At 27.9% G+C, this 24,940-nt stretch overlaps 2 protein-coding genes across 2 annotated transcripts in view; both read right to left on the bottom strand.

Moving 5' to 3' along the window:
* Positions 1 to 2,226, bottom strand: part of LOC105618170 (odorant receptor 45b-like) — a 3,880-nt gene extending 1,654 nt beyond the window's left edge. The window contains exons 1-2 of the mRNA XM_012199713.1: positions 2,086 to 2,226; positions 518 to 986 (exon numbers count right to left, since the gene is read on the bottom strand). Coding sequence (XP_012055103.1) covers positions 518 to 986; positions 2,086 to 2,226 — 610 coding nt within the window. The remainder of the gene's footprint in view (positions 1 to 517; positions 987 to 2,085) is intronic.
* Positions 2,227 to 3,871: 1,645 nt separating this feature from the next.
* Positions 3,872 to 10,210, bottom strand: LOC105618159 (odorant receptor 85c-like). The gene is made up of 5 exons (XM_012199703.1): positions 10,076 to 10,210; positions 8,013 to 8,694; positions 6,791 to 7,089; positions 5,115 to 5,583; positions 3,872 to 3,990 (listed from the first exon to the last, which is right to left on the bottom strand). The coding sequence occupies exons 1-5, from the start codon at positions 10,208 to 10,210 to the stop codon at positions 3,872 to 3,874; spliced, it is 1,704 nt and encodes a 567-aa protein (XP_012055093.1).
* Positions 10,211 to 24,940: the final 14,730 nt, after the last annotated feature.

Raw genomic sequence — 24,940 nt, 5'->3', positions numbered from 1 at the left:
CTTTCTCTTTAAGTTAACCTACTTACTTCGTACCCTACCTTACGTACTAAAACGTAAATTAATTATATTACTTTACTTACTATTACGTATATATATATATATATATATATATATATATATATACACATACACATATTTATATCCACAAAAGAGTATAAATTAGAAGAGTATAATTTTTTTTACAATAAGTCTTCTTGAACTAGTAGTAATATTAAAACAATTTGTATCTATTATTTCTTATTTAATTTAAATATCTGTGTTGATTCCATTATTATTTATGCTATCAAAAAACTGATTTTCTTTCTTGTATTTAAAATTATTTAAATGAAGATAATTATCGATAAAATAATATTAATTTTCGTAATGATATTGTTAACAGACAAGAAGGCACAATATATATTATAAAAATTTTTTTTAATTCCAATTATATAATTTTGAGTTTATAAAATGTTCTAAATAATGTTCTAAATTACATAACACCAAAAAATAAACAAAAATATCAAACAGCAAATATTACCATGATTAGTAGTACTTGTTAGAGTAAGCGAGATAGCTTCGATGAGACACAAGATTGTGTGCATGCTTGTTGGAGCATTGAAGTACTCCAAAGCACATCTTGATGGTACTGTATATTGTAACATGGCCTCACTCGTTACATTTATTTTATTATTAGCATTACCCAAAAAAGGAATTATTGTGTATAATAGACAACTAAAGTAAGAAAAACACATTAGGAAACAGCAGAGAATTCTTCCCGTAGAAGCATGTTTTCGCATAATGGCCCGATGTTTTGCGTTTTTAATCATCAAATAATCGTTTAGAGCAGAGTTGTAATTGTTAGTCAAATTCTTTGCGTGAATGCGAAACCATACTGTCTTTAGTATACCAAGTATTCCACAACAGAGTAACATAAGGCTGTCTACGTTCTGTTCAGCGTTATTGCAGTTCGTGTAGAGTTCGATGGAAGGTAATATTACCATTAAGCTCTGTTGATATGTATAAATTTATATTATATATAAAGCTTTATGTGTTTAAAAAAGATATGTCTGCATTCTACTTTGATGAATCTTTATTAATATTAATTGCAAATAACGGTTAGAAACTAATGCAAATATAGCTACAATATTTTGTCTGTGCATAAAACATAAAAAGATGTTAGAATATAATCTGATTTAAAGATAAAGAATATATATAATTATATGTTTAAAGATTTAATGTTATCTGCACGAAAAGAATGAGATTTTCCTGAAATATCTAAAAATTTAAATAAAAAACTTAAATAAAAAACTGAACATAATTTTATTGAATCATCAAAATAATTGCAGAAAACTTAATGATGCGCAATGTTACAAAAAATATTGACATTTTAGCAATTAACTTGAACATCTTATATAATTATTTTAAGCATTTTATGTATTTTAGCCCAACAAAATTATTTTCAGATCTAAATTTTATAGGATATTATATCCTATAATTATATATCCTATAATAATAGAATATATAATAAAATTATATATCCTATAATTTTATAGGATATTTCAGGAAAATTTTTCTTTCTATGTGTATCTTTCAAAGTTTTCTTCATTCAGGACTATTCCCTAGATCTAAAAATATAATTCAATCAACGCGAAAAGAAAACTTCCAACAACTGCAAAATAAACATTCTGCTAAATACGACCAATGAGAATTTATTTGCCATTCTGTATTCATTTTGTTTTTCTTATACAAATCGTGAAATAAATCATATAGAATACATGTAGAATATATACTTAGAATGAATTAAAATACTATCATTAAGCATGAATGAGCAACAACAGACATAAAAATTTTAAGAAAAATGATTTTCGTTTGAATCAAAACTTTCAAGGTTTACGATCGTGCTCATTCATGGCCCACTCACGTTATCTCTAGAAAGAAATATTTCACGTTGTCAATGACATCTATTATCCAGGAGTACAGGAAGAGTCAACAAGCACTTGGTATTGCCATTGCGAAGTTTTGTTTAGGACGATGTGATGTGGAAGATGTTTTACGTATATGTCCTGGGACTATCACGCGACAAGGTTCACTGAAAAAGATGCGTACCACGCAACAGGTAGCAAAGATGCATCGTAAGAGCGAATAAATGTTATAAACTTGAAGTGGCCAAACACCGATGGGCCACGTTAGCAATTTGAAGGGGATCATTGCGTACGAGACATCGTCTTTCCATCGTATATTCGTCATCGGGACGAGGTAATAACTGTAACTGATGCCAATGACTGATGATTCGCTTCGTACATAGATGTAATGCCACTATTTCGATTCATTTTTTATTCAGCTAGAGGCATATATCCATTCATCATTCTGTCTACGCTCTTAGAGCATTATAGTAAAACATAGAGAATTAGGCTTTCATGCAAAATTTCCATTGTTACGCAAGAATTTATATAGTATGACTAAATTTTCTAAGTTATCGTTCATCGAATAACTACTTTTTTCATTGCACGAATTGTTAGTTCTATTGTATATATTTCCTTTTGTGTAAGTTCTAATTGTCTTATATTTTATTTCAATTTAATATTCTTTTGATTGAATAAAAATAAAAATATATATTGTGCAAATGATTAATTTTTTAATTTATATTTGCATATTATTCACTATCTCGATCAGCTAATAAAGAATTTAACAGCGATGTCTCCTTTGTATTTGTGACACTCGATCCGCTAAAAATCAATTATCTAAATTCTAAAATTCCAATTGTCCTTAAAATGCATCGTGATACCGACGAAAATTCCTTCTTATGTCATGAATAATTAAATCACCTGGTAAAATGTAATAAGGACACTGGATGTTGGACTCGACAAGACAAATTGGCTGTCATTTACGAATAAAAAAAATTGCTGTTATGATCAATTTTTATTGGTTTGCATAAAAGTGTTGTTTATATTATTGAAGTAACGAATCGCTATATCATTATATGGTTTTGGATAGGTTGGCTAAGTTAACTTTTAAAAATAATAAGTAGTTGGGTGCATTAAGGTAACTCGGAGTACATTTCCTTTGACGCTCACAAAGTTTGCGAGCATTATTTATCCTTTCTTAACATTTAAACAACAAGAATAAAATAATTTCATGTGTTGCGAGCGTCAAATGGAATGCACTCTTAATCGCGGCTTTATTAAGTTGATGAGGTAGTTGGCTGCATAAGTTAACTTAGATTGGTCGCGTGCAAAAATTGTAGATAGCGATCGCCGATAGAAATTGTTCTGGCGACAATCTTGCCTTTCTTGAACAATCCAGTATGCACGTCTTTTGTTCCAAGTTTATTAGTACACAGTATTTTTCATATTCTATTTCTAGAGAATCTATTAGTGATTGAGATAGAACCTATATATGTGCGCATTACATCAAAAATTTATTTTTTTAATTTCATTCGAAAGATTTTAGCCTGCGGTCGTCCTTCATTAAAAAGTTATTAACAAAAAAAGAATACTCTTAAAAACATCGTAAGTTGTCTTATATGTTTTTAAATTTAATTTAAAATTTTTTATTAAACAAAAAATTAAAAAAAAGAATTCCGAAAATTGCAAAATGGAGAGGACTTTTCGACTCAATTTTTTTATTGGGAATAGCACCATGATTAGTGGACATTATTTCAGATACACTCCATATTGTATATATGCACATTGTTTAAATGAATATATTGTACATTAATTATATATAAAATAGATTTGGTACAGATGACTGTAGTAATGACTTGTAATTATAATCAACAATTTTATTAAAATAACGTTTCAATACATTTTTTTCTTTTGCATCAAATTAACATTCGTCTAAATTATATATTTATAATTTGTAAAATTATTTCTTTATTGTAATATGTTATATTTCACACCTTTACCATTACACGAAGTACAGATAAATACGAAAGAGATGTTTTTAAGATGCTTACGTAAGTTGCCAAATTTACCACGATAAAATTTCCAGCTTGCAAAGCGACAGGGGAATCTGAACACATAAGAATAAATATCATATGTCTCGTTAGCTTTGCAGGAAAATTGTACCAAGTGCTCCGATAAATAGAAAGCCCTATTTCTTCCATTTCAGATCTTAAATAATTCCCAATAACACCGTATAAAGTTAATTGTGTTAGAAAGGTACTTTGTACCATTATATTTTTTGTAATTAAAACAACGTTGTTTTCACCTAATTGTAAAATAAGTTGAAATCCTGAAAAAAAAATGTATTTCTTTAATATAGATTTTTATATCATAATACGATTTGCAAAATAATTATAAGTAGTATATCATTTACACACCCATTATACATAAAAGAATACTGATAAGAAATAATTCTATCAATAAAACGAAACTAATCATTTCAGCAAGTTCTCTGGCCAGTTTTATTAAGTATTTGTGTCTTTCAATCAATACGTTAAAACGATTATAGATATGCGGACCTTTGATATCAAAATTAAGAAAATTGGCTCTCAGAATTTTCACTTGACCGCAAACATGCAATGTAGCATTCAGAAACAAAGCGTCGTTACCTTTTAATCATTAAAGAAAATCAAAAATATAATAATACACTAATAAATATACAGAACAATACTTTTTTAATATAAATAAAGCAAAACTTCTATGCTTTAACAATGTTATCTAAATTAGTAGACAATATAAGTATTTGCATTAATACTCTCTAAATCTGAATCAGTCAATAATCACTATCATGTCGAATATGCCACTGGTAATCAATGAATTAAATATAAGATCCCTGACCTAGCTAATTTTTATTATGTGATCTAACTAACCTTTTAGTACTTAAATTCAACGAATATTGAAAAATTCAAATTAATGTGCAAATATCAGTATTTTAGTAATATAATGCTCAAATATTAAATATTAAATATTCTTCCTTTTTTAATTGAACTTCACTGATTATCAATGCCAAGTATGCCACTAAATAATTAGTAATCCACTGATTCAGATTTAGAGAATAAACAATAAAAATTGCTTAGGCATAGAATGTACTTATATGTAAGTAAACATGTATTTTAAAATAAACGTTGCTAATCTTTAAAGATTAAATACAACAAAAAGATAAAAAGATGTCAAATAACACGTTGACAATACCATGATTAGTAGTACTCGCTAGTATTAATGCAACAACATCGACGAGGCAGAAGATTTTATGCATGCTTATTGGAGCATTTAAGAACTTCATAAAGCATTTCGATGGTATTGGATACTCTGGCATGATATTTTCGTTCGTTATATTGACATGCTTATATTCATCTAAAATAGCGATTAGTCCATACATTATAGAACTAAAATAAGCAAAGCCCAAAATTAAACAGCACAGAGTTCTTCCCATAAAAGCATGTTTCCTCATGATGGCACGTTCTTTTGCATTTTCAATTGTTACATAATCCTTCATGGCAGAGCTATAATTGTTAGCCAAATTTCTTGCGTAAATGCGAAACCATATTATCTTTAACACACCAAGTATTCCGCAAAAGATTAACATGAGACAATCTATGCTTGTTTCTGCGTCAGTGCAACCCAAATAAATCTCGAAACAAGGTAAGACAATCAAGAGGACCTATTGACACATCTTCATATAATAAAATACCAAATAAATATTAATTTACGTTGTCCTCAAAGAATCGTATATGTCATTGATTATTGAGATAAAACTCAGAAAATTCATACCGCGGAAAAGATGCCAAAGACATATGATATCAACGAATAAGTATTACGAACTTGAAGTGGCCAAATACCAATGGACCATGCAACCAATTTAAAAGGGGTTATCGCATATGTAACATCGTCTTTCCATCGTTCACTTGCCATCGGGTTAAGGTAATAACTATAACTGCCACCAATAACCGATGATATGTTCGATATAACGTCTGTCTGTGTTTCGAGTTATTTTTTATTCATCTTGAAAACTTATACCAGCCTGCCACTATGCTCTTAACACATTATCATAGAATATAGAGAATTATGTTGTTATATGCATAGCTATTGCAATAAGAATTTGTGAGAATATATTTCGTTAGTTGTGTTCGTTAGTCGCTTAATGATTGCGTTTCAAGCATAAGCATACTGTCAAGAGAAAAACTTCATCTCCCGCTTATACTACGCTTATACTACATTCTAGTTCTGTATTACATTTTATTTCGTCTAGGCAATCTTTATATCATTTCAACTGTAAATATTGTAGATTTAGTTCTTTTGATTTTAGTTTCTTTTGAGCATAAAAACATATAGTACGGGTGAGTAAACGTGAAAAACATATAGTACGGATAAATTGTTTTGTAAATTTTGTTGTTGTCGATATATTCACATTATGAAAACTGGAATAATATACGCTACAAGTAAGTAATTTTATATATTAATAATTTTATATACATATATTTAAACAAAATTTCTTTGTCAAAATAAATATAAAAATTAATTTTAGACAAATATATTTATTAGATGATTTTCTACAATTAAATTTATCTATTTAAAAAATTTTATCGTAAGATATAGTCTTATTTAAGAAGAAAATTCAAAATAAGGAATTTTTGAATGGTTTGCTTGTAATATTCTTCTAAGAATGTCAAATTTTTACCTAATGTAAATTAAAATTATATGTTAATATTATATATCAATATTGGACTAAAAATTTCACATCTCTGCAAATGTTTCTCTTAAATAATATATGACATGATATGTAATAAAGAAAAATCTTTATTAGTAAACTAGTAACTATTTATTTCTTGTTTATCAATCATAACACGTAAAGCGGATAAGTAAGATACTGCAGTTTTTAAAATGTCCGTAAAAGTAGCACGTGTGACGTAGAAAAATTTTCCGGCAGTTAGACGAATGGGTATATTCGTTTTTATCATAATAAACGCTAAGTCTCTTATATCATTAGGCGAAAAATCGCACCAATTGCTGTCATAAAGCGCGAATGACAAGGCCTCGCTTTGATCCCTCAAATTATCACCCGCATATGAATACAGAAAACATTGCATCAACATAACAATCATTATTACAATGCTCTTCACCGTCATAACTATGTCATGAATGTGCCAGGATACGATGAGTCCAAAGCCTTAAATTAATACATTTTAGTCTCTGATTGATCTTTTTAAAATTATAATTATTTAAAAATTTTATTTTGACTCTCTCATAACTCAGCTCAACTAGACTAATATAATATAAAATGTATAGGATATTCTTACAATACGTAAACTTGCTTTTGTAATAAAGTAATATAATATTTATTTTTATTTGCTTTTTGATATCCAAATATGCATTTACAATGCTATTATAGAAATAAATTTTTTAGGAACTTACATAACACAATCCTCATATATATTACATTTTCACACAATTTTTACATATCAAATCAATTAAAGCAAAGTTACACACACACACACACACACACACACACACACACACACACACACACACACACACGCACACACAACATATAATAAAATAAAATTTGAAACTGAATATTAAAATTAAAATTATACAGGATGTCCAGTATTTTGACAAAGCGCTCGTGTGTAAATGGAGTAGACTAAAATGTGTCGGAAAGTTTTCTGCTATTTTGCAATTTTCGTAATCTTTTTTTTAAAATGAGTAAAATGTCTAAAATGATGTATAAAACAACTTTAAGAAACTTTTAAGAATTCCTTAAGAAACTTTAAGATATTTTATAAAGAACTTTGAAAAGAATTTTAAAATTGTTTTATGCGTCAATTTTACCCGCTTATTCGACAATTTTTAAAAATTAATATCTCATTCACTATTGCGAAAATTGGAAAATGATAGAGGATTTTTCGATTCAACTTAATCTGCTCTATCTGCATACAAGCGCTTTGTCGAAATTTACTAGACACCATATATTGTACATTTTGATTTTTTGAGGCAATAATTAAAAATATACATATATTTATATTTCTTTTGGATATCATAAACTCTCCTATACATAAAAAAATCCCGAAAATATATAATTCAAAGACTTACCTGTTATGCATATCAAAATAGCGCTGGTGAAAATCTGAGTTAAAATAATTATACTATAGGAATCTTCGATAGTTTCCGTGAGTTTTAACAACTTTCGATGTCTTACGACGAATTCTTCAATGATGTTGCCTCCTTTGTATTTATACTTGTGATCGATTTGATGAAAGTCGCTCATTAGAAGTTTGAGCTGTCCACACAGATGCATTGTGATACCGACAAAAATTCCCTCCGTACAGCAGTTTCCAGCATATGTCACAAACAACTGAATCACCTGATAGAATGTAATGAGGACATACTGGAGATTGGAGACGGACTCGAAGAGACAGGTCATCGGAAGGACAAACGTCCTTCCGTTGGCTGTAGCGTTTATAAAGGATAAAAGTCGCAACAGATAAAATGTAAGGGAAACGAAGCCACAGTAAAACAGAGACAGCGAAATTATTTTCGCCGTACGTGCATACTGAATCATGATCTCGCGCGACCTCGCATCCTTGATGTTACACCAGTCCTGAATAGCAGAGCATAAATTGATCGAAAGTGTGGATCGTTGTATTTGCAGCATAGTAAGTTTGATAATTCCGAGCATTGCACTTGAGGCCACCACGTACGTGTCAATTGGATCCTCAGAGGAGTTTTCGCAAGCGAGATAGACATCCATCAATAGTGTTGTCATCAGCAAAATCTAAATAGTAATATACAAGGTGTTTCAGAAATAGTTAGTCAAATTCTAAGAGCATATTTCACCCACTATAAGGATGAAAAAAAGTCATACATAAAACATAAGTTTTTTGGAAACACTTCCTTTTCAAGTTGTAAACATTTCTTATTTACCAAATGAATAAATATGTAATTTAGAGGAGTCCCCTTCTCCAATGATCTTGACCTTGACATATATTGTCAAGGTTGACCTGAGTGACCTTGAGAAAGTTTTGATCGTCATTCGTTAAAAAGTTATAAAATATAGATATAAGTATAAAATAAAAAATATAAATATAAATATAAATATAAAATATAAGTATAAAATATAAGTATAAAATAAAAAAATAACTTGGAAAGGAAGCATTTCCGAACTTATGTTTATATGACTTTTTTCATTCTTATAATGAGTGGAATATGTTCTTAAAGTTTGGCTAACTATTTCTGAAACACCCTGTATAGATTATTGCGGCAAATCAAAATACAACTTTTTATTTGTGATATTTACACTTACAAGAAAAATTTATTTTTCGTAAGTACATTTTTACATTTATATAAAACATACTTGTGCTTGAAACTTATATTTTATATAAAATGTAAATATTTTTGTATATTTTGTAGTAATAGTAAAGATGAATAATAATCTCAGAAATGTATTTAAGATGTACAGTTGTACCAAATAGATAAGCTTGTACTATTCTATTCAATACAAGCAATGTATCTCTTTAGGTATATGTTTTTTACTTTAAAAATTATCAAAAGCAATAAAAAAAAATGTACTCAATTTTTAAAAATATTACAAATTTATTACAAATTTTAAGGAATAATAAATTTTAATACAAAAAAAATCAACATTTATTAAAGAATTTAATTTTTTATAAGGAACCTGTGTTTTGACACATTTTTAAGCAATTCATTCGATCGCGATATATATATATAATATCTAACAATACTAATTTACGTTCTTTGATTTTGTTTTTTTACAATATTTCCTAAGCAAGAAATAAAAGAATCAAAAGTTTGAACCAAGTTTTCAAATATCACACGATAATATTGCACGATTATTTGCGTATCTCACAGCTAGTCCGAATGAGAATATGCTGAGAAAATGCTTCTAAAAAAAAATGCAACGGAGAATATAAATTCCTTAACAAAAGTTGCTTTTTTTTGTAAAGATCTATCATTTTCTAAAGTATTGCCTGAGAAATACTTTATATATATAATATAAATATTATATATATATATATCATATATATTATATATATATATATATATCATATATATTTACATGATATATTTATATGATATATTTAAAAATATTTATATGATATATTAAAAAATATTTAAAAATAAAAATGTTCTCTTACTTCGCTTACAATCACAAACAAATAACGTATTTTTGAACAAAAGATATTATCATCAATTGGCCACACTCCTACAAGCCATGCCAAAATTTTGTAACTTGATAATGCGTAAATAGCATCCTTGTTCCAGTACACCATTTTCGAAGCGCATCACGAAGCGATTTTGAGCTGATCGCACAAGTATGTACTTCTTTAATAGTGTTTGGCAGGATATTATGCAATGCATTAATACTATCTTTATTAATTGATTCGTTATGCTGACAACACTAGGGCATTCGCGCATGTATTCTTTGTCTATCATCCTCTCTTATTGTACAACTATTGATTGAGAGAATATAGCAACTTTGAATTTTTTTCTTTACTCGCGCGCGTTAGATGTATATGCATGTTTATAGATCCCACAAAGAAGATGTTTGTACGACGGCAAATTGCTTGATCATTATATTATTGCATTACAATCCTCCAATGTCTCTTGAATTGCCTAGCGTGCAAAAAATATCGATAAGCAGAATTTGCAGTGCAATTTATTCCATGCAATTTATTCATTTTTCAAGAAATATAGTGAGTATGTTATTCGATACCATTTGAAGTAATGCAGATCTACAGGTAAAGAAAGAATCGTTTGGCATATAATAGAAAGCCCAAGTAATAAATGTACTTTAACTTCCAAATATTTGTCATTTCGAATTGTATTGATATTAAGATGATAACTTAAGAACATACTTTATATTTTTCTTTGGATAAGAATTATGTGCATATCCATTCTGTACTTTAGGGGAAACTGGAGTTAATAAACTATAGAGGTAGATAGATAGAGGTAGATAGACTAACTGAATTTACGTTAAAAACAAAATACTGAAGATACCCGTAAATGTATCTGAGTATGCAATAGAGGCTGCTGCTCAGTCACTCAAGTCACCTCGCGAACCTACGCGAACTTATATCGTTCGAAAGTCGTGACACATTTTCGAAAAATTGTAAATGTGAGTACATATCTTTAATCTTAAACTTCTTGTTTTACAATTTATGTAATTTAATTTCTGATTAATACTAGTGATATTGACTCTGAGATATTGATTAATATTTATTTATTTACTTAAATTTTTCCTAAATCATTTTATTACCTAATTATTTTACAAAATAAGACAAATAAGAGAATTTTATTATAAAACATTTATATTAAACATTTTTTTAATATCTTGAATAGTTTCTTAAATATGAAATTTTCAAAAATTGTGAAAATTATTATTTTTTCAACAAGTGAAATATATTTTCATTGTTTTCCAAAAATAGTATATTTGCACTCTCTTAAAATAAGATTTCACTTCAAGAAATTTAGAGAATAGATTACCTTAAAAAATTTTTAAAAAGAGAACAAATATACGCCAAATGCATAAAAAAGATATTAAATTCTTCTTAATCAAAAAACAGATGTAAAATAAATATAATTAGCCAAATATTTCATTACTTAAGATACATAAGATAGACTAAAAGTGACTAAAATTGACAATATATTAATGTAAAATTGTCAATGGATTATAGAGAACAAAAAACATGACATATCCGGGTAGCAATAATTGTACTTCTGTGAATATATTATTTCAACATAATATTTACATTATCAATTAAAATTTATAATGACATAGTTTATGGAATATGAAAATATACTTACAAATAATAGACGTAGTATAAATTATGGAGAAATAATACGTACTAATATTAATAATATTTAGGTAGTCGAAAAAATTTGAAAAGAAATGGTCTCTTTTCAGGACATGAATCTCCAGATCTTGGTATCGGCTGCACCAATTTTATTTGGATTGGTCGCAATCGATGACATTATATAATAAAAGTGTTTTTAGATTTTTGATTGCGGTTTTAGTTTCTGAGTAATTTTAATCTAAAGTTTGTTGGTGTCAAAACTTCAGATAAAGCTAGCGTCGCGAATTTGGCATCGGCATGAACATATATATTATACGCAATAATATTCAAGCGATCCATCAAACGACCTGTTTAATTATATTTTTATGCACTTGACGTCACGACGCTACCGCGTCGCTTGAAACACGAATTAATTAAAAGTTTTATAATTTCTTAATAAATTAATTCTTAATTTTTCAAAATTTTAAATTAATTGCAAAAATTGTCATACATTATTCTTTAATTGCCATAGCATTTTACTGTTTAAACTCAGATTCTTGTATAAGTTATATAGCATAAAGAAAAAGTGCGTACTTTTTGGCGGTCTGACTCTACATAGTGTTTCAATATCTCTACTCATACACACATCTACATTTTCCCAAAAATTATGATTGAAAACTATGAGAATCAGTATTCGACGTACATTTTCAACATTTTCTATGCTTACAATTATTATTATTATATAATAATAACAATATATATAACAAATGCGTCCAAGTTTTCAGGCTGAACAAAAATGCTTACATATTACATAAATTTACAACGTTTTGTAATTATTAATTGTTTATTTATTTAAACAGTTCTTATCTAACTATTTCGTTATCTAATAATTTTATGTATTAATAGTACGTTTACAGATAATAATAATGACTTGATAATTTCTTTGTCATAAATGTTCAAAATTACAATCAAAACATGAAATATGGGAAATAAAGAAACTATATATATTGTAATATATTGAAATATAAATATATATTCTGCTTCATTTATCTACACTTCATTATCTACATATCATATAATAAACAAATAATATCATAATAATTGGATTATTCTACTGCCATTTGTAAAAACGATATGTATGACAATGCAGTCTTCAAAATATCTGTAATAGTGCTTCGAGTTACATAAAAAAATTTTCCAGCAGTAAGTTGAAGAGGAATCTTCGTCCTCATCATAATAAATATGAAATCTTTTACTACAGAGGGCGGCAGTTTGTGCCATGTTGTATTATAGATTGCCAAAACGATCGATTCACTTTGTTTTCGTAAAGTTTCACCGGCGTGTGTAAATAAAAAGGACTGCACAATATAGAACTGGACGAAGATTATGCTTTTCACTACATTAGTATAATCGTGATTCTTAATGGACATAATCACACGCGTTCCTGAAAAGGATATTTTTTTGTTTTTTTTTCTGAGTACTTCATTTTTTGTACTTAGATACAATTAATACTTTATTTTGGTATTACATATTTTTGGTACAATTCTTTCTCAACAGCACTTATTCGTTGTGTCAAGCAATTTATTAGAAATATATGATAACGTTTGCAAGTTTCAACATTATTAATCAAATTCTGTAAATCTTTTCATAAACAGATTTAATAATATATTTTAGTAAAGTAAAGATGATAAAAAATTTTATTAGTTATAAAGAAAATGAATGGGCAAGTGCAACATAAATACCTGAAACCGCAATGAAAATAGTAGTTATTGATAAACGAAATAAGACATTGAGATTGAAGGTGTCTTCGATATTTCTGGCCAGTATTATCAGTTTGTAATGTCTTCTGATCCAAGATCCCAATATGCTATGATAATGATTCCTCTCGTTGATACTTTTATCAATGAGTTCAATAAAGCGAATTCTCAGGAGTTTTAGTTGACCACAAAGGTGCATAGTAATAGCAAAAAAGAAGCAATCGCTTGAACATTCGGCCGTATAGATTATGAAGGCTTGCAATATTTGCATGAGAAAAAGTGCTTTGTATGTAGAATATGAAACCCCTCGGAATAGGCATGTTGACGGAAGAACGAAATTCCATAAAGCTTCAGTGTTATTGCCAATAATTACGACCTATTAAAATATCTCAAGATGTGTTATACATTTTTACATTTATAAAAGACAAATAACAAATATATATTAAATGTATAATAAATATGACAAATTAAAAAATGAAATTTGTAAGAAATGTTTATATTAGTAATAACACTTTTTCAGAATTTTATTCTTTATTAATTAATTTAACTTTTTAATGTTTTATTTATGATAATCATAGAATTTTCTATATATATATATATATTGATATAGATAAATTTATATAAATTTTTTTATTACAATTATATTATGTAATATGGTATACCAATACGATATAAAATAATTAAGATAACTATCTGCATTACAAATAAAACGTTACCTGTTGTCTATTTCCAAAAAAAATAGTGGAGAAATATACGACAGCGGCTATAAATCCAATCATTAATTGAGACACAGTGATCATTCGACCTATTCGTGCATATCCCGTCATTATTAAATAAGATTGCTTCTTTATTGACAAAGACGACCAGTCGTCAATCGCAGATGTCACGTTGACAGCAATCTTTTTCATGTAAATGCGCGCGAAAATGATATTTATCCACGAATGCAAGTTCGCCTCCATTACAAGAAAAACCTCCAAAGCATCTTTGATGTCACCGCAGTTTATGAAAAGTTCTATTAGCAAGCAGATCACTGTGAGAGACTATATGATAGCAAAGGTTCAACCATTTTATAGAACATGAATTAGATTATACATAATAAATAAAAATAAATATGTTAAAGGACTCTCTCTCTCTTTAAAATAACAAAAACAAAATTAATCTGGCCTAATGAGAGTCAGCGCCAGAAAAAGTACGCAATAAAATTTTAACAAATAAATTTAACAAATAAATTTGTTACTTCATTTGATGTGCTGATGTCTTATTTATTTAAAATCTTGAGAAATCTTGAATGTTTCGATTTTCTTTGGAATCTTCATTAGCAATATTCTTAATTCATATTAGATTTCGCAAACGGTCAAGGTAGAGTCACTCACAGGTTGCCAAAACTGTAATCCACACAATTGCTAAATCTTATCATGAAATTTTGAATGACATTAATATTCACAAATAATCACTTTTTAATAAATTTTATGGAATTGATTGAATCCGTTTAAGATATCCAGAATGATGAATAGATCTGAGTGATTCTACCTTGACCGTTCATGAAATCTAATATGGATTATGAATATTGCTGAAAATTCCAAAGAGAGAATTGAGACATTCAAGATTTCTCAAGATTTTAAATAAAGAAGACATCAACATATCAAATGAAGTAACAAATTTATTTGTTAAAATTTTATTGTGCACCTCCTCTCGCGCTAACTCTCATTAGCCCAGATTAATTTTGTTTTTGTTATTGTACATAATAATTGATAATAGAAATAAATTTAATTTAAATTAGACATCAAATTAATTAAAGGTTTTTATGATTTTTTTTTAAACATTAATTACATCTGAAATCCCTCAAAATTAAAATTATCAAATTAAAAGATGTTATTAATTAAATTATAATTATAGTAACTTTAAATAAAAAATTTTAATACATTATGGACAATATAGACATTTGCATTTATTGCGTCCTATACTTAAGAAAAGAAATTATTTTTATATAATGTCTTACCTGCTCAATGAATATGATAATCCAACGAAATGTACATATTATATCGTCATGATGCAAAGGCCATACACCGACTATCCACATTATCATCCTTATCAACGAAAAGCCATATTCCATGCCACTATTCCAATTTGTTTTCATATTGCCCGGCGATGTGCTAATTCAATTGCAAGAAAATTGTGGCGATGTAATACATAAAATATTGTTCAATTTATACAGTACATTGTACAGCTCCGAAAGAAATTACTATAGTCAGACGTATCACTTGTTCATTGATCGGTTCTTATGGTGGTAAGATAAGTATGGCACTATAATTTCTGTGATCATACATTTCCGTAACATCCACGTTTTTCCATAATATCCATAATGCACTGTATCTACGATAAATTTTATTTCGATACTTTTGAATGGTCACGATTTTAACAATGACATTTTGCGTTGAACTTACAGCGTCTGTTTGACATAATGATCAATAACAAATGTGTGACAAGAGCAGATGGTAAGATAAATTTCAACTTTTTTAAGCTACATCTTTAATTATGTATTCTTTTTTTTCTTTTATGATCGATGTATTACTTTTTGAAATTTATATTATCAGATTAAATAAATGATATCTATAATAACGATGTAATCATAATTAAAATCTTAAATGGAAAATTTTTCCTTTTTTTTTTAAGTCTAAATTTTTCTGTTCACTAAAAATGCTTATGTGTGATTGTAATTCCATTTGTCCAATAACATTAATTATTTTTGTTAATGTAATTATTCTTGGTAATAACAATTATATAATAGTAAAAAATATTTATTTAATATTTTTATTTATTTATCATATATTACATTTTAAAAGAATGTTCATATATAATAGAAGTAAATTAAGCAGTAAAAGAACAAACTTAAATTTGTTCGATATCTTTCGATGTTTGCAAATTATTACAATAATAACAATGTATGTAATAAATTTGTTTAAGTTTTTATGCAGAACAAAAATGTTTAAGAAGAACTAAAAATAAAATATATGATTAGAGAAACTGCAATATACTGAAATATATATAATTATATTGTATTTCATATATTTACACACCATTATCTACATGTAATATAATAAACAAATAATTTCATATAATAACTGAACTATTCTTCCATTGTTACTCGTAAAAACGATATGTAAGTCAAGGCAGTTTTTAGAATATCTGTCGTAGTCCTTCGAGTAACATAAAAAAACTTTCCAGCAGTAAGTTGAAGAGAGATTTTCGTCCTCATCATAATAAGTATGAAATCCTTTATTATAGAGGGCGGCATGTTATGCCATGTTGTGCTATATATAGCCCAAAAAATTGATTCGCTTTGTTTCCGTAAAGTTTCACCGGCATGCGTAAACAAAAATGATTGTACGATAAACAACTGGGCAGATAACATACTCTTTAATACATTAGTATAATCGTAATTCTTAATGGACATAATTATACGCATTCCTGAAAAGGACATTTTTCTGTTTTTTCTAAATGCCTAATTTCTTATATTTACAACAGAATCTTCCAAAATGTCAAATTCTGATTTTTAATGTTTAATGAAACTTTATATACATATATCGCCAGTAATAATATTGATTTTTGGAAGTTGGAGGGCTAAAAGAGAATGGTGGGAGATGATAGAAAGGATGTGAAGGAAGGAAGTGTATGGGAGAATGAAAGAAGGGATGAAAATGAGGTGTGAGAGAGGAGAAGAGGAGAGAGAGAGAGAAAGAGAGATAGGGTATACTATACACGTGTTAACAGAATAGAATTTGCTCAATGAATAAGTTTAGAATGGAACTTGCGACGGGATCCATACGTAGGGGGAGCCCAGGCAAAATGGACGCCTTGGGTAAAGCGAATACCTTTTATTTTCGCTTATCTATCTGAGATTGCGCTATGAGTCTCTAGCAGTTGAAGGAATGACCAATTAACCTTTCGCTGAAAGGTTAATTGGTCATTCCTTCAACTGCTAGATGAAAGTACGAAACGACATACGATTGCGTTTGTGTTTAATAGAGACATATAGAAAATTGAGTGTTTTCTTGCGATTTTTCCTTAAGTACGCAGCTTAATTGTTATCTGTAATTCCTTAATCAGCGAATGATTTTTTATAAAAATTCTGTGTCTTTAAACATATATCCGAGGTTAAAATTTTTCTCTTGATATTTCAACTTATTCTAATCTTTCCAAATTCACGCCAGGTAGATCTTTTAGGCGGGTGGAGACAAAGCGGATGATCCATCCTTTTTATTTGGTATATGATTACAATGAAAATACTGGAAATATGGAAGGACAGACGATCTTTCAAGTGTATGAAAGGCATGTGTTTGTTTATATCTCATTTTTGTTTATTTTTTGCCACAATGCAGTATGATGATTTGTTTATTACTGATCCAATGCAGTCAGTGCACTGGATGGACCTATGAAGGCATTACATATAGAGGATTTGGTTACTAGCTACTTTTGTAATGATTGCCAAGACTGATTTTAATTTTTTAAATTTCATTTGCATTGTTCGCGTGATTCATTCGCTTTGCCCAGGGAGGTCGGGCAAAGCGGATGATTTCTCTTTTTTTAAGTTTTAACTAAAATGACATATTAATGTTAAAGATTTTTAATTTTTTTAAAATTTTATTTCAAAGTTAAATCCTTTAAGAGATTTTTATAAGAATAAAAATGGTTTTTAATCTCAATTTTAATTGTGTCATTTTTTCTTTTCAACCTTATACCGTTCGCGCTGTCCGCGCTTCTCCTATGTGTGAGTGTGACATGGCGAGCGATAAGAGAGAATTAAGTTTTTGATTAAATTTTAATTAATAGTTAGAATAAGGCTTTGCACATAATTTTTGTATTGTTCACGGAGGATATTTGTTAAGATATTTGTGTTGTATCCCCGAGGGGAATCAATAAATACTACTATTATCAATTATTACAATAATAATTGATTTTAACGAACGAAATTTTCCCTTATACGTAACTTGAACTTTACATCAGGGTAAGAAGCAGTCTGATAGAATATTGTATTAGATTATTTTTCGTCCTAATGAAGTGAACTGCAATGTTTATGAAATATTAGCATTCCAAGAATAAATGTGGACATGAAGATAACTTGCGAAACTGTAAATATTTTATGTAAAAAATATTTTATATAAAAGGTTTATAATAATTAACTTTTTTATCTACGTCAATGATATTCTAAAAAAATGATTTTTAAAAAACTGTTTCAAATATTCATCTTTTGAAAATTGAATAGCCGCAATATTTTTTTTAATTCACCTATTACGTAATCAATATATTTACATTTAATAAAAATAAAAATTTGACAATTTTTGAATGATTCTTTTGTTATATACACATGATATTTTATTTCGGTATATATTGATACTAGATATTTTTCGTACAATTCTTTCTCAACAGCTCTTATATTCATTTCAGAATAATTTATTATAAATATATAATAACTTTGGTTAATTTTAATATCATTAATCAAATTTTTGTAAATAAATTTTTATAAAAAAATTGTTAATACTGTAGTAAATTATATTTTAGTAAATACTGTAGTAAATTACTTTAGTTATTATAAATTATAAAAAATTTTTAATAACAAACAAAATTAAATGTGCGATTACGATATATACAAATACCTGAAACAGCAATAACAATGGTAGTTATTGTTAAACGAAATAAAATAATGACATTAAAGGTGTCTTCAATATTTTTGGCCAATATTATCAATTTGTAATGCCTTCTGACCCAAGACCCCAATACGTTGCGATAATATGTTCTTTCATTGGTATCTTTTTCAACAAGTTCAACAAAGCGAATTCTCAAAAGCTCTAGTTGACCACAGAGATGCATGGTAATAGCAAAGAAGAAATTATCGTTTGCACATTGTCCTATATAGACTATGGATACTTGTAATATTTGCATGAGAAAAAGTGTTTTGTATGTAGAATATGAAATCCCTCTGAATAGACATGATGATGGAATGATGAAATTCCACAAAGTTACTGTCTCATTACCAATAGTTACGACCTATAAAAGTATTTCAAGATGTGTTATATAATTTTACAATTATAAAGAACAAATGATAAATGAATAATAATATACATATAATAAATACATGATAAATACATGATAAACAAATTAAAACGATATATTTATAAAATATGTTTTGTTAGTAGCAATACTTTCTTAGAATTTATTTTTTAGTAATTAATTATTTTTTAAATATATTTATTTAGGCTAAATATATATTTTTTACAAATTCAAGGGAATTTGTATGGATAATTTTTATAATTATTACTATATTACTATATGTTTAGTATGATTACAGCATAATATAATTAAAATATAATAAATGTTATAAAGAAAACATTACCTGTTGTTTATTTAAGACGATAGCGATAAGATATACGCTAATAGCTATGAATCCAATTATTAACTGAGTCACAGCAATCATTCGACTTATTCGTGCATATCCCGTCATTATTAAATAAGACTGTTTCTCCCTCGACGAAAACGACCAATCGTCAATTGCAGATGTTACGTTGACGGCAATCTTTTTCATATAAATTCGCGCCAAAACGACATTTATCCATGAATGAACGTAGAATTCTATATTAATAAAAGCTTCTAGAACGTCCTTCGTATCACCGCAGTTTTGAAAAGATTCTATCAGCGTGCAGATCACTGTGAGAGACTATACGATATCAAAGGGGTTCAACTATTTCATAAATAAATATAAATTAATTTTCATAAAATTTTTGATAATAAAAATAAACTATAAAATATAGATTAGACATGAATTAATTGAAATTTTCAAATTTTTCTTAGAAAATCTAATTACCCTTAAAATTTCTTTTTTAAATTAGTTGTAAAAACTTATTATTACTTAACACATATTTTAACTGTCATGTATATTCAATTGAATGCACACCTATATAAATCCAGGACGCCGCGTATATCAATTTGAATGCATATACATTTCCAACTTACTATTATTTAAATAAAGAATCGAAAACATTTTTTACACTGATTTTATATGTACAAATTGTAAGTATATATTATGAATTCTAAAAAGGTTTGTTAACTTATCGTTAGATAAAGATTTTTTTTACTAATTATTCGAATTGACGGAGGCTGTGTCGATGATGTTGACCTTGACATGTTGTCAAGGTCATGACTCTAAGTGACCTTCAAAAGATTTTAGATAGCGGTCACTGTTCATTCAAAAGTTATTAATTACAAATTAAGTTTAAAAAATAATGTCTTATTTTTGCTACACATATATTGACAAACATAAGACTCCATGCGAAGGGAAGTTCATCTCACTTCCCTCACTTGTCTAGGGACGCATGACTTTCCACGCGAAGCAAGCTCCACTCCACTTCCTCTCCTTGCGTGGAAAGTTGAACATCCCTAAGCAGAGAAAAAGTGGGACCTTACTTTGGAAAATCGTGTTCGTAGTCACGAAGAAGGGAAAGTGAACTTCTTTTTAAAAGTCGAATGTCTCTAGGCAGGAAGGGTATAAGATTTTAGATTTTATTATATATGATAGAAATAAAATATTATTTTTTAAAACTTATTTGTTAATAACTTTTAGATAAATTGTAGTGACCGCATCTAAAACCTTTTGAAGATCACGGTCATGATCTTGAGAAGATATGTCAAGATCATCAGCATGATGTTCGTTAATCCAAATAATTACTAATTTTTTTAAACATTTTATTGAAAAATCTAAATTTTATACATACATTATAAAAACAGCAGATTCTACAGATTCATGGCAATACGTATTTACATTTATACACGCGGAGCAGGAATGTTATTAATTATTGCGATGCCACAGTATAGGTAAGAATAGTTTAGTTAGTTAGAATAGTTTAACTCTATTAAAAATCGTATTAATAATTATCTGTTACGTACAAAGATCAAATATCCACAAATATTTTGAAAAACATTAAATTCTAAATCATAACAACTTATACTTATTTTAAAAAAGTTAATATGACAGTGTGGAGTCAAGGGACTGATTAAAAAGATCTGCAGTCAAGCATTAAATTATGATTATATTGATTCTTAGTAAAAAATTTATGTACATAGATTTACATTTATCGTCACAAGCTACATTTAAGAAAGAAAACTACTTTTGTACTGTTTTGTCTTACCTCCACAATGAATATAACAATCCAACGAAATGTGCAAACTATATCGTTCCATTGCAAAGGCCATACACCGACTATCCACATCATCATCCTTATTACTGAGAAACCATAGTTCATGCCATTCTCCCAATTTGTCTTCATACTTGACAACATGCTAATTTTGATCTCAAGAAAATTGTCGCGATGTTGTACACGATATGTTATTCAATTTATGCAATGTACGGTTTTGAGAAGAATTACTGTAGACGAATGTTTCACTTGTTCATCGATTGGTTTTTATGGTGATAAGATAAGTAGTACTATAATTTCTGTGATCGTACATTTTTGTAACATGTTTTTCCGTAATGTGCATAATTTTCTGTAATAACTTTGGATGCGTTCCATGTCATGCATATAATACGCATGATGTATTTTATTCTATTTGAATATTCGGTGAAATACAAAAATAAAATGATATATTATGCGCATCATACACGGAACGCACTCTTTGTCAGTCTGTCAATATTTGTGAACGATCACGACCTAAATGACACTGCGCATTGAATTTACCTTTCTGTTCATCTGTTTCATAGTTCAGTATTTATAGATTTTAGGACCATCTAAAGTAAAGTCTTAAGATTTTAACGCGACTTTCTGATTGATTCATGACATCTTAAGACTGTATTTAAGAGAGTTTCAAATATAAGAATCGACTATATACATATAACAGCTTAGTCCTGCTTTGTCGATTTAGTCTTATTTTAAAACTTAAAAACTTAAAAATTCCAGATGCAATGAAAATAGTTTTTTATTGTTTTAAAAAGTTTTAAAAATACTCTAAAATATTTCAAGGCTGACTTTTTAATTTTTAGAACTTATCTAAGATTATTTTAGATTAACCTTTTACACTATAAATTAACTCAGAAATTTTTAAATAAACTTTTTATTACTTTTTAAAAAATCTTAACTTCATTTAAAATAAATTTGAAAAAATTGCTCCTGTTTAGAGAAACCCTCTCCTGGTTTTAACCTTGACATATGTTATCAAGATAAATTTTCCTAAGATAGTAATAGAAAATAAATACATATAATAATTTCTTTAGGAAGTGTTACATTTTAAAAATATATTACTTGTATAATTAAGATAAGGTACGCGATAAAAGATAAAAATCTTTTTCTTGAAAGAATTTCTTATCGCTCATGTTTTTAGCTTTATCTTTAATACTGATAAAAATGAGATAAAAGCCTTCAGAATTTCCTTAAAGCTTACGAAATTTATTACCAGAAACTTTCCTGCAGTTAATCGATGAGAATTGGTTGAGCGAAGAATCATTAATGGTAAATTCTTCATCATGTTTCATCAATCAAAATTGTACTATGGTCAGTTGTAAATCTCAGAAGCTAGTCTTTGTGACTGTAATTCCAACATCTGTCTAGCGAAACAGTAGAGAAATAGCTACAGCAACAAAACAATGATGAAAAGGAAATATTTCATGGCGATATTTGTACTACGCATCGAAAACGTGAGGATTAACTGAAAACCTGAAATAGGATAATGAACTATATACATGCGATAGTCAGTAAGTTTAAGATTTTTCTTGTAAATCTTGTAACAAATTTTGTACATCTATTCTGTAATTAAACCAGAATTAAGTAGAGGCATTAAGGGGCACTTAAAGTGAATCTATTTTATCAATTTTTTCAAACAAATATTTTTCTAACTGCCTTTACAGATTAGAAAATCTTTCTCTTTATATTAAAGTATAAATAATGATTTGGATTATGTCGGCTTTATGCCAAAAACGAAAAAAAAGTAGAAAATTACAATTTACCAACTTTTAACGAACTCGTAATAATGTTTCCTTTATACGAGTTTTATACTTTATATGTACAAAACAATCTTGGTTTGGACTAGAGATTATGAACAACCAATGTTAAATACTTAGAAATAGGTTTAGATACTTAATAAAAAAAGAAAGATTCGTCAATTAGAAAATTTGTGAGTGCGATATCGATGGTATAGTATATAAAGATATGTCGATGTGTTGTATTTTATCGGTAAAACAGCGGAGTTCGAATTTTACTTTATCCCCTTAAGGAAACATTATTTCATATCTTCATTTTTTATATACAATTATTATTAAATAATATAGTTACATTATTCTGTTATTAAAATTTTATTATAAAGTAAATTGGATTACGATTTATTGGAGATAAAATGTATCTTTAATGTATAATAAAATCACATTCATTAAAAGTGAGAAATAAGATGATCAAACTGAATGCGTTTTGCAGATAATGAGCTAAAGCTGAAGTGATGATGTCTCTTTCTCTTTAACATGATACCAAGTCTATTACAATTTTTTGCTATTTTCTATTTCAAAGAATTTTACTTTGAGAATTTTACTTTACTTCAAACTGTCCACATATATTATATCAAAGAAAAATTCATCATTCGATTGCGAAATATACAATTGACAAGAATTTGTAATGTCTGCACGACTTCAATGAAGCCATAAGCGATAGACGTATAACTTCCGAAAACGTAATAAACTGCTAAAAGTATTCTTGTTTCGCTTTTTTTATTATAAATCTGCTCTTCAAAGATCTAAGGCAAATCAAAATTGGCGAATATAAGAAAAGAAAAACACACAGGAAAAACATGCAAGATAAAAAATTACCGAGAAATCTTACCTATCTCAATGCATGAATATTTTAGTTAAATGTCGTTCATATAAGGACTTTTCACGAAAGTCATTGATGATACAATAGATTCCACGAAAACTAATTGTATCTCCAATTTACATGATGCAAAAGCAGTTTTGATATACTATACAGATATACTAGTTACCGATACCATTAAAAAAGCGTCTAATACGTTCTCATGACCATGGCAATGTCGAATAACTTCCAATGACAAGTTGATCGTTGCACTCAGCTAGTTTAAAAAAAATTAAGATATTGAGTTCTTGTGGAAAATATTTCATTTTTATTAAAGTATACACAATCTGACAGAAAAACCTAATGCTTCTATAATGACTGTAGTTTCGTCGATGGGAAGGATTACGATCTTAATGGCGTTCACGCAGCGCACACGCCATTTTAATAGCTATGGAATAATGAGAAACATAGTTACAAAAACTTGGTGATTTTTAATATGCAGAGCAAATTTTGCATATGAACAAATGTTTTGTAAATATACAGAATAATGTATCTTATTCATAAACATACATAATAATACATACATAATTATACATATACAATTATACGTATTTAGTAATCGGAACTCAATAACTGCTATATTAGAAAAATTA

This window comes from Atta cephalotes (genome assembly GCF_000143395.1).
Source record: "Atta cephalotes unplaced genomic scaffold scaffold00001, whole genome shotgun sequence".
Lineage (NCBI taxonomy): Eukaryota > Metazoa > Arthropoda > Insecta > Hymenoptera > Formicidae > Atta > Atta cephalotes.
Note: the sequence above shows the minus strand (reverse complement) of the source record. Positions and strands in the feature narration are given on the sequence as shown.

What these genes read in the sequence shown, in the direction of transcription:
- LOC105618159 (XM_012199703.1), bottom strand. Translation starts at nt 10,210, where the DNA reads ATGGTGTACTGGAACAAGGATGCTATTTACGCATTATCAAGTTACAAA. An exon ending in CGGACATTTTAAAAACTGCA is followed by an intron (nt 5,584 to 6,790) that starts GTATCTTACTTA and finishes ATGTGTCAATAG; the next exon opens with GTCCTCTTGATTGTCTTACC. An exon ending in AGCGAGTACTACTAATCATG is followed by an intron (nt 3,991 to 5,114) that starts GTATTGTCAACG and finishes TTATGTGTTCAG; the next exon opens with ATTCCCCTGTCGCTTTGCAA.